Source organism: Pongo pygmaeus, chromosome 9 (genome assembly GCF_028885625.2).
Source record: "Pongo pygmaeus isolate AG05252 chromosome 9, NHGRI_mPonPyg2-v2.0_pri, whole genome shotgun sequence".
Taxonomy (NCBI): domain Eukaryota; kingdom Metazoa; phylum Chordata; class Mammalia; order Primates; family Hominidae; genus Pongo; species Pongo pygmaeus.
Window position 1 is genome coordinate 16,669,151 of NC_072382.2, and position 11,985 is coordinate 16,681,135.

The 11,985-nt window shown below is 37.4% G+C and overlaps 1 protein-coding gene across 1 annotated transcript; it reads left to right on the forward strand.

Moving 5' to 3' along the window:
* Nucleotides 1-1,321: 1,321 nt before the first annotated feature.
* Nucleotides 1,322-5,096, forward strand: LOC129008585 (glycine N-acyltransferase-like protein Keg1). The gene is given in 3 exon segments (XM_054440983.1): nt 1,322-1,432; nt 3,465-3,591; nt 4,924-5,096. Coding segments are annotated over 3 exon segments (411 nt in total).
* The last annotated feature ends 6,889 nt before the right edge of the window (nt 5,097-11,985 follow it).

The window sequence follows — 11,985 nt, forward strand, 5'->3', positions numbered from 1 at the left end:
GAGACAGGGAGGCAGTCAAGGGTCCCCAGGCAAAACCCCACCTTCAAGCCTAAAACAGCCTGAAGGCTGAAAAAGCAGACTGCCGGTCCCAGATGAAGCCCATCCTTTCCCTGAATATCTTTCTGAATAATGCCCACCTGCTTACTGGGAAGATGGGGTGGAGCCTCAGGACGTTCCTGCCATTTGCATTGCATGGGGGAGAAGCCTGGCCTCTCCTGTTCCTGGGTGGGGACCTGGGATTCAATCTGTGAGATGGGGGTCTGTTAACAGAAACTCCTCTAGCTTTGCTAAGAGGTTTTTTTTTTTCCTTTTTGCCCAATAAATTTCATTCCCCCTCACCTTGCAAAGTGTCTGTGTGCCTATCTCTTCCTGGTCATGTGGCAAGAACCCAGATTTTTAAAAAACAGTAAGACAGAAAACTTGAGATAATTATCGGCCTACTCCAGCCAAACACCACAGAAAAACTGCAGCTCTATCCCCACCAGCAAAGGCCAAGTGAGGACGCAGGACTTTTCATTACCACCCAGCAGTGAAGAAACCACACATACCCATAATGGCATCAGTAGAGGCTATGCGAGGAGCAGTAACAAGGTACCCAGGCTCTCTGAGCCAAGATTTCACCCGAGGCCTAAGGGGAGACTAAACACCTCCACAGAGATCCCCAGTCCCCCTTGGGTGTCAATGGAAGCTGAGTGGGGAATATGAACTTTCATCCCTAGTTTGCAGCACTGAGGCAGCATCCCTCCCAGAGAAAACAAAATTTACATAAGATCCAAAGTCTCATAACACATAATATCCAATACTCTAGGATTCATTTAAAAAATAATTTGTCATTTAAGAAGCAGAAGCATCTTAACTTGAGTGAGAATCGACATTCAACAGATAAAAAAGCTAGAGGACACAGATTTTAGAATTATCTGACAAGGATTTTAAAGCAACCATCATAAAAATGCTTCAATGGGAAATTACAGAAATGTGCAATGAATTTTAAAAAGTACCTTAAATTTTTATTTTTGTAAAACCTGTGTACATGAATAGAAGAAAACCTGGTAAAATATTTTATTAAATTCTAAAATGGGAGAGTTCATAATTTTTATTCATAAATTGTACTGGTCCGAGTAGTTTACTATGTGAATATTTTTAAAAGATATTTTTATTGGAGTAAAAAAAGTAGAACTTAAAAACTGGCTGGCAGATATGCATATTAGGTATCATCCAATCATTAAAATGCTATTATTTCATAGAAATAAGCCTTGTCCTAGTCAAACACTAGGCATTTTACACTCCCTTTGTAATGTGCTGACTTTCCCACTTTGTTGAAATGGTTTATGAAACCATCTTCTACATAAACCAGGGAAACCCATTTAATCTAAAGACTCTGGTGGACAAGTGGCCTGATTTTAATACAGTGGTTGTCCGCCCTCAGGAGCAGGTAAGATGTGAAGTTTGGAATAAATATGCATCTATGTTCATTTTGCTGTGTGCCTACCTCTTGACTGGAAATACGGTAAACCCTAGGGATACAGGAATTAATCACAGTGATGATGGTTAACAAGTCCCTGTCCTGGAGAAACTCACAGCCTGGAGGAGGGTATAGATAAATCTGTGGATAAATTGCAGCTTGATGTGAATGTGCCAGAACAGAAGCACAAACAAAATACATTAGTAACACAGGGAGAAAATTGACTAAAAGTATAGGTGGTGTAATTTCATATTCATTCATTGTTTTATTTTGTTTTCAAGACAAAACCAGCATTCTGCTGCTGCTGAAGACCAAACACACTTTGTTATTTCTTGAATTCAGTTCATGGGAATTAGAGGCAACCAATGAAGAGTTGTGCTAATTTAAGATCATCTTAATGGACAGAGAAGAGGCTGATCTTTTGTTGTAGACATCAGAAGAGCATTTACTAGGCTAGACTTCCGTATTGTAATAAATCAGAACCTGATTCAATTTTCAACTATTAGACTAAGGGTGAAAAAATCGTATCTCTAAAAATATACCAGTCTTGAAACCACACCAACACATTCATCCTAGATCACAACTTCTCACTGTGATATTGTTTCTCCATTGAGATGCTGCACTGCATTGTAAGCAACTGTCCTTAATAATGTTGGTAAAACAGGGCAGAAGTAAAGAAATAACTATATGTAGTACAGGTTACAGGGAAAAACAACTATATGTGGTAGAGCTTGCAGCGAGAGGATCAGAGAGCTGCTTCCTAGTGGAAATTTTACTAAAACTGGATGTTGAAGATAAATAAGATTTTTTTTGGGGGGGTAGGCCAGGAAAAGTACTATTTTCCAAGCAGAAAAAATAGCAATTGCAATGCAAGAGGTCTAAAAACAGCAGAGCCAATTAGGGAAACTTAAAGAGTAGAATGACATGGTTGAAACTGTGGTTTACATGTTATGTAATAATATTTTTATTAGCAAAGTTAAATAGTAAACATATTTCAAAAATAAGTGTATAATTATATTTTTAAATAGCATGCAAAAATAATTTTTTAAATAAGCTACATTAGTAGGAAAACATTTATAAATATAAAAACATTAAACACATTATCATTTTTATAACTTAATCAGGAGCAAAATGAATACAAATGTTATTTTAAGACCACCAAATTAAATATTAAACTTAAAATGAAGATATTTTAATTATTGACAGAAACCTGAATGAGAAATAATATTTGACCTACTTTTTAAAGTCCTATCTTAAAAATAAAATTTGATAGGTAGTAAAATTGCTGAATAGGAAAAGTAATATTGATAATATTTTCCAGATATTAGAGAAAAAAAAAGCTTTCTGATTCTACACTGGTTGAAGAAATTTTTTCTTGTATCTGCTACTTCATATTCAAATAATTCCATCTTGGGTTTAATAAATTTTCTATGTATATTTGAACGAGTACATTGTTTGTTTATTTGATGACATTGCAGTTTGTCTAAAAATGACAAAAAAAATTTAAAGAAAGCATATCTAGTTTATCTTTCTTTGGTTTCACCTTTTATAGATAAGTATTCTAATCCTGTTACCTGTATTGATTTTAATAATGACATGTTTATACCTCATATGTTCTAAAAATCTTTTCACTGGAGCAAGATTTATTTTCTGGCTAAAGATTTTGCTTATCAATTGTTCTTTTTACTTTTCTACTTGAGTTTGGTGGAGATATAGAAAAATAATTTTAAATGAACTATCTTTATTTGTTCAATTCAAAATTTTAAAGCAATAGCTGACTTAGGAATGGTTTTACTCAGGACATTTTTCATTATTAATTGGATAAGGGAATCTTTGAGTTGACCGCACAATGTAAATAATTTCTAAGTAAAGGCAATACATCAACAGAAAATGCTAATGTTAGTATTTTAAAATATCATAATATAATGGAATACTGAAAAACCAAAATGGCAATCACTAAATACAAACATTTTGGTAATTCTTCTTTTCCTAACTCAAATAGGAAATGACAGATGATCTTGATCACTACACCAATACTTAGAAAATCTATTCCAAGGACCCCATGAAATGTCAAGAATTTCTTGGCTTGCCAGAAGTCATAAACTGGAAACAACATTTGCAGATTCAAATTAAGAGAACTGGGATGGGGGCTGACTGCTGGGGTCTCCTGTGTCTACACCTATAGGGTCACTTTTCATTTTGAACAAGCACCCCTGCACCCCACACACCTCTCCTTGAAGCTCCAGACACAGCCTGCTGCCTATTCCTTGTCTCAGCTGCCATCACCTCTATAGAGAATTAGAATCTGAAGACTGCAGTATATCAGGTTTACATAGGAAATCATGACTAATACAAGTCTTAGTACCCAAGGACTCATGATTTATTCTCTGGTGTGCCCAGGTTCTATTATAGAGCATAAGGAAAGGAACAGAGCTTCCTCTTTGTCTCCTCTCTCCCTTATCACAGTCAAGTTAACAAAGGAGCATTTTAGTGGTTAATATCATCTCTGATGTCAGACTAGCTAAGATTGTGACCTTTCTGGGCCTATTATTAGCTGTGTGATCTAGGGCAAGTAACAACCTTTCTGTGGATCTGCTTCTTATAAAATTGATTATAATAGAATCAAAACAGAAAGCCTTTAAGGACTAAATGAGATCTTGAATGGGAAACACTTAGCACTATCCTGGTCTTATCATTTAGGTTTTCAAACCATTCCAAAGTAACAACTTAAAACAATCTTTTGTTAGCTCACAATTGTGTCGGTCAGCAATTTTAACTAGGCTTAGCTAGGTGGTTCTTCTGCTAGTCTCACCTGTGTTTACCCATGTGGTCTCAGTCAGCCGGAGAGTTGGCTATGAGCTGGTAGGAATAGACTAGTCATAATCCCAAGTCCGGCTGTCAGTGCCAGCTTTGTTTGTGCTAGCTCTTCACTGCAATGATGGAAGTGGATTGGACAACATGCAGAAGCACAGAGTTTTCAGGATCTGAAAGGAAAGGCAAGCCTCAGTGCACACTTTTCAAGTCTTTTATTGAATTACATTTCCTATTGTTCTTATTGGCCAAAGCAAGCTACTTGACCAAGGCCAGAGTTAGTTCAGAAGAGAAAATCAGGATAGTGAGGCAGGAACAAACTGGGACTAATAGCAACAATTTACTGCACTGAGTACATAGAAATTGTGCATAGCAATTCTTCAATACATCTTAGTTACTATGTTTATACTTCATCATCTTTGGTAGTTATAACTGTACTGTGATGTATTCAGGACTTGGGGCATTATTTCAATTTTAAAATGGAAAAACGTGGGAATAATGTAGCCATTATCACATAAAACATGTATGATGACTGAACACAAAATGTAATGACTCTAAACCTACAGACCTTCCAACTTCATTGAGCAGCTTTTCCCAAACATTAAAATTAACAATGATATCTCATACAATTCCTTAACTTCCCCATCTAGGTTCACAGTCCAGCCTGGATAAGGTGATAGAAAATCTTGCAGCCATCAGTTTGGGCAGGGTCAAGCAAACACAGTGCATTCTCTATGTAATTCCTAAGACAGCAAAGGAATTGATGCCTTCACTGCTAAATGCAAGAAAATTACCCGACCGTGACAAACTCAAGATCATGTAAGTTTGATACAGGCCACTGTGTACTATTCACACCTCTCACTGCTGAAGTAGCCTCCTATATTAGTTTTCAGGGACTGCCACAAATACATTCCCACAAACTGGGGAGCTTAAAACAATAGAAATGTATTCTCTCCTACTTTTGGAGTCTAGAAGTCCAAATTCAAGGGCCATGCTCCATCTGAAACCTGTATGGGAGAATCCTTCCTTGCCTCTTCCAGCTTCTGATGCCTCTAGGCATTTCTTAGCTTGTGGCTGCATTACTGTAGTCTCTAACTCCATCTTCATGTGATCTTCTTTGTGATGTCTCCTCTTTTGTCTGTTATAAGCACTCTTCCCATTGGATTTAAGACTCACCAGATAATTCAGGACGATTTCATGTTGAGATCCTTAACTTTGGGATTCTTACATTTGCAAAACCATATTTCTTTCTAAGCAAGGCCACATATACAGGTTCTGGGTGGACATACATTTGGGGGGCCACCAGTTCACCCACTGTAACTCCCAGCTTCTCTCCCAGCCTTTACACTGGACTCTTTACAATCTATTTTCTGCAAAGTAGCCAGAGCAATCTTTCAAAAATTTAATTTAGACCACGTCCCTTTCTGTTTAAAAGATTCCAATACTTTTCATCTCACCTCAAAATAATTCTGTACTCCTTCACAGCCCTGTAAGAGCCAGCATCCACTAACCTCTGGAACTCATCTTGTCTCCTCCTTTTATTCTCCAACAACACTGGCCTTCCTCATGCTACTCAATCACCACAAGCTCAAGCCCTTTAGCAATTTCCCCTACCCAAAATATCTTCCCCACAACCTCACCCAATCTTTACACACATGATTTCTTTCATTATTCAGGATGGCCTAAATATTATCTCACCAGATGTTTCTGGCTAAAACACCCCACCTAAAGTCACTTCCCAGTTATTCTCCACACATGGCCCAGTTTTACTTTCTTCCATAGCTCTTATGATTATTTGAAATTAGCTAATGTATTTAACTTAAGTATTTATTTGATGTCAGAATTTTTCCCACAATATCACAAACCCCACAACAGCAGGGACTTTCTCTGTTGTTCACTGATAGATCCTCAACAGCCAGGACAGTACCTGACACACAGTAGGTGCTTAATATATGTGTTTGATGCATTCACTTCCTAGAACAAAAAGGTTCCAATAAAGAGAATTTCAACAGATTAGATTTCCTCCCAGTGATTTTTAGTCTGATACTGAATACAAGTGAATGCTGTGGACCCTTTGATCTGGAGATGCTCAATCTCATGGTCTTCTCTGTGTTCATGTGCGTGGAAGAGCTTTGTTCACTTGGTGAAGCATATTACAACCAAAAACAAGCACCTCCATATCTAGAATCTATCCAGATCCTCTTGTCCACCCTATGAGATAGACAAGGTAGGGGACATTCTCCCATTTCGTGACAGAAAACAGGCTCTGATGATAAAGTGGCTCAATCACCATGTGCTTGGCTAAGGGCATAACTTGAGCTTGCAACTAAATCTTCCAGTTCCACCTCCTGGCTCTTTTCAGGATGACTCCCAAGCCCCTTTGCACCATTGCAGGAGGCTTCAGACTCCAGTCCTCTTTAACAGGTGTCATCTGCACTCCCTCTTGCTGCTCCTCCCTGACTCTGGCTTTCCTGTTTGTTCTACCTGGTGGCTAAGGTTCCTCTGACACAAACATTCAAAGATTCCATGATTCTAAGTTCTGCCTGCTAGCATGTGCTTTGGGGCACTCATTTATTTTTTCTGAAGCTTTTTCTTTCTGTGTAAAATGAGGATAAAACCTAACACCTGGGCTGTCTAATGTTGTGGGTTATGGCCAAAACCAAATAAAGCAATGATAGCTAATTTCTACAAAGTGCTTACCATCTGCCAGGTGCTCCTCATAAGTGCCTACATCCATTGGCTCATTTGAGCCTCACAACAATTCTGTAAGGGAGGTGTGATTATCAAACCATCATTAGATGAGAAAAGGTAGGAAGTGAGAAGTTAAGTAACCTGCCTGAGGTCACGCAAGTGGTGCTGCTGGGAACCCAGGCAGTGTGGCTGCGGAGCACTCCCCCTTGGAAATGCTCCTATGTGCCTTGCAGGACAATTCAGGGGAAAGCAAACACAATACTTCACAGTATGTGTGATGTGAAGGATGGTTCTTTGACCCTCTTTCCAGTAGCAACTAAGAGATGTTTAAACTCTCATCCCTGGACATTACCCATGCTGCCTTGGTGAATAAATTCTTGCAGTTTGGTGGCAATGAGAGAAGCCAGAGATTCATCGAGCGCTGTATCCGGACCTTCCCCAGCTTCTGTCTTCTGGGGCCAGAAGGGAACCCAGTGTCCTGGACTCTGAGGGACCACACTGGAGAGCTGCAGATGGCAGCCACTGTGCCTGAGTACCAGGGCTGGGATCTCATTGCTCATGTCATCCATTGTAAGATTCAGGCTCTGGGAAAACTTGACTTCCCCATGTATGCCCACGTGGATCAGGCTAACCATTCCATGCCAGGATGAACACCTTCTGTGCTATCCCCTTGCACTGTGATTGGAACCAGTGGAAGTATGTGCCTCTGTGAAGCTGGCCTCAAACATGAAACAGTGTTGGATGGGCTGTGCATGTGGCTGAAGGGGTGACGGTGGATAGAGAGAAAGAATACAGTGTAATGGAGTGTATGAATGTAAAGCAGTGATGAACGATGAGCAAGACAGCCTAGGTCCTTGCCCTCAAATAGCTCATGGACTTCCCTTGGTTTCCTCAGTATGAAGCAGGCCAGGCACTCCTTCTCCCAGGCTGGTGCAGCTCCCACATTCCCAGAATTCTTGTGATGCTTTTTAATCAGTTGCATGCTTTTCTATGTTGCTTTTCCTGGAACTCCTAGCTAATTGACCCTTGTCTATTTGCCAGGAGGCAGGTTCTATGAGTTTTCTCTCTGGCTTTCTATGACTTTTGTTTTTTATTGGTTGGAGGGTGGTCAGTCTTCTCAATGGGCTTTTGCAAAATCATCCTTTCCCAGGTTACTTTCTAAGCCTTGTATTATAATCATCTAAATATATTATACACACACACACACACAATATATATATGTATACATATATGCATATATATACATATATGTATATATATATAGCAATCGGGAAAATTACTAAGAAAAGACTAATTGCTATTAATATATTATCTTGCAACTCATCCCCCAGGAAAGATACAACCATTGCTTCAAAAGGCTAAGTTTCAATCTCCCTCTCCCAGTCCCCTTATAATAAAGATATCTTTGGTTATGGAAGTTTAATTTACATGGCCCATGAAGGGAAGTGAATGTAGCAAGAGGAGGAAGTGAGAGCATGCGAACCTAGGGAGGTGGATATTTATTATCAGGGAGAGGGGTTGTGGGAGGCTTTGTAGGGATGGAGACTGGAGTCCCACATGGCAGCAGCATACTGCTTTGAGATACTCAAATCCTCTGCACTGCAAGCGAAGGCTGTGTAGGAACCTGGTAAATGGAGGGGCTTCTGGAGAAGTCATCTCTGAGTCTAAGAAGACTGTCTCAACAGTGCTGGAGGAGTAACACCTATTCAAAGGAAAGAAAAAGAAAGAAATGAAAAGAAAAGAGAAAAGAAAGAAGAAAGAGAAGAGAAGAAAAAAGAAAGAGAGAGAGAAAGCAAGAAAGTAAGCAATAAAGAAAGAAAGAGAAAGAGAGGAAGGAAGGAAAGGAGGGAGGGAAGGAGGAGGGAGAGGAGAGAGGGAAAGAAAGAAGAAGAAGAAAGAAGGAAAGAAGGAGGAAGGAAGGAAGAAAAAGGAAAGAGAAGAAAGAAAAAGAAAAAGAAAGAGAAGGAGGGGGAGGGGGAGGAGAGAGGAAGGAAGGAAGGAAAGAAAAGGAAAGAAAGAAAGAAAGAAAGAAAGAGAAGAAGGGGGAGGGGGAGGAGGGAGGAGGGAAGGTGGGAAGGAAGGAAGGAAGGAAAGAGAGAGAGAGGACTCTCACCAGGTTAAGGCTTGTTATCATCACAACCCAATTCTTTAACACATCGAAGTAACAGTTGTGTAATACACCACCCCAGAACTGACCAGAACGTCAGCAAGGAAAGAGGGCTTTGTGACACTGAAGCAGGGAAAAGGGACCACATAATACTCAGTGAGAGAAAAAGAGACCTCATGATACCAGGAAGAGAGAGAGAAACTAGACCTCACGATCCTCAAGTTATAGAGAGATTGCGTCTTGATAAGCAGCAGGGAAGAGGAATGTTGAATTTGCATTTTCCAGTTACCTGACTTGAAATAAACTTATCTGAAAGTGGTGTTGGAAATAAGCATTTAAAGGCCCCTGTGTTAGAGGTTATTTGTCCTGTGACTTCAAGCTGTTCTTTAAGGTCTCCAGATCTTCACTTAGTCTGCTATGAATGACAAATATTTACTTTCTCCTCTATGTTAAAGCTGCCACAGGGTGACAAAGACACAGGGTTACTGTCAACTCTTTTAAATTCAGTTTTAAAAACTCACTTTCATAGAATTTTCTTATTGTAGTGATAAGTCCACAATTTTTTACAATTCCTTTTTTGGACCTCATAAATTATGTAGAGATTCATTTATATAAACTTAGTTTATTAAATGCTTTAAGATGTTCCCCACTATGTTTATAGATTTTCCATGTAAAGACTTCAAAGTGCAAATAATTTTTTAAAGTCTAATAATTTAAATTTATAAATACAATAATTCAGTGGATCTAAAGTTATCATAGATCTTCCAGACTTTTACATAAGGGTATTAATAATCTAACTTAAAATTATAACTCTAAATCAATTACCCAATTACACATTTCTAGTTACACTTAAAACACTGTCATTCTAATACTTAAAATTCTGTCACAAATTACACTCATATAAAATACCAAATATGCTGAGCTTCCTTTTCAAGCTAAAACAGTAGTAATGTATCAGATTATCTTGAATATTTGTATATTTAATTCTAACTCTTAGAAGGGTAGAGAGATGCATGCTCACTAAAGAAAGTTTAATCATCTTTGATTACCTGAGACTAACAAGATTTGTGTTTGATGAACCTGATATGTAGATGTTACAATGATATTTTCATAACTTCAATAGGGGAGTGGTCACTAAACCCACATCCTGAGATTGGAATTATAAATATTATATGGTTCTTCTCTCTAGTCACATAATTCTTCAGCTGCATTCAGGCTGATAAACTGATTAGATTTTCGATTGTTCAGATATATAAATATATTTCTCAATATAAATGTAGAGCTCCTTGAACTTGACAGGTTTCTAAAAAGTGCCAATATAAAATACCTTTGCAGTTAATACAATCTTTCATTCTTTCATATTCTTAGGATCATACAACTAGTAAAAATACTGAAAAGAAAACCCAACAGAATTTTGGATATTTCACATGGCTTTATTAACTTGAGGCAATGCCCTTCTGTGTCATTCTACTGTCATCCCTACTTGAGTAAGAAAACATCTAATTAGGTGGACACCTCCAAACAAACAGTTAAAATTACTACTCAGTATCATGTGCCTTGATGAGATTGATGCATGGAGAAAAACACAATCTCATTCATGTAGTGTATCTTTAATCTATTAATGAGGAAACAATCACTGAAACCCAAACTGGGGATATTTTATAAAACACTGGCCTGTACTTTAAAAAATGGCAAAATCATAAATAAAAAAACAAATGTAAAGAATTGTTTCAGATTTTAAAAGAATAAAAGATGGCAATTAAATGCAATGAGTGCATGCATTGGAAGCAGTCAAAAACTAAATTGTTATAAAGAATATTATTAGAATAATTAGAAAAGTTGGAATAGGAATGGTATATTAATTATATTGTATTAATATCAATATTTCTTATTTTAATAATTGTTTTGTGGTTATATAAAAGAATATCATTAGACCTATAAGATATATGCAATATTTAGGGTTAAAGGATCATGGTGACTGAAAATGTATCAAATGTTAATAATTATGAATCTAGATGAAGAGTACATGGATATTCATTTTACAATTCTTGAACTTCAATAGATTTAAAATTGTTTTAATTTTTTTAAATAAAGAGCTGTTTAGCATTAAACATAAACATTTTCTGATTTTTTTGATAAAATGAGTCAATAGTATTCATCAATTTCTTTTAGACTCATTCATGCTCATTTTCTCTCTATAACTTTCTGTGTATCATTGTAGACACAGTTTGAATGCCTTTCTATAGTCTACAGGGACTACTCTCCTTTTTGAGCTCAAATTATTACAAATTTGGTCAGTGGTTTTCCTTTCAACTCTCATTAATTCTTTTGAATATTTTCTTGATTTCTAGAAAAAAAAATTAGTTCAGTCTTACCAAGAACCTACCTGGTCAGACACGGAGTCAGCCAATTTTCCAACAAATCTTATAGTGTAAGATAAGTGTTAGAGACCAGAATCTCTATGTGTCCATAGATGATCTATAGAACATCTATAGAATCTGAAAAAATAAAGCACATATATCACTGACTTACTATAAGGAATAAATGAAGTTATCTATATAAAGTACTAAGCACAGAATCTCATCCTTATTAAATACTCAATAAATTATTATTTCTCCTCCTTCGTGCTCCTACTCCTTTTTCTCCTCTTGTTATTACTGCTATTATTTCACTAAAATGAAAGCATTCAGAGAATCCTTGAAGGCAAGTGTCTCTATTAAAGAAGTATAAAGCTGTTCTGATTGGTCAAATAAGATGAAAACTCATAACTGACCATGCAATTTTATGAAAATGGAAGTTTCCTGTGACCTTAATCATGTTCCTTGATAAAGTAATGGGGACAAAAAGCCTAATTGAGGTGGTTTGGGGAGACAATTAGAAAAGAGAAAATGGAGACACCGAGTACAAACAAACA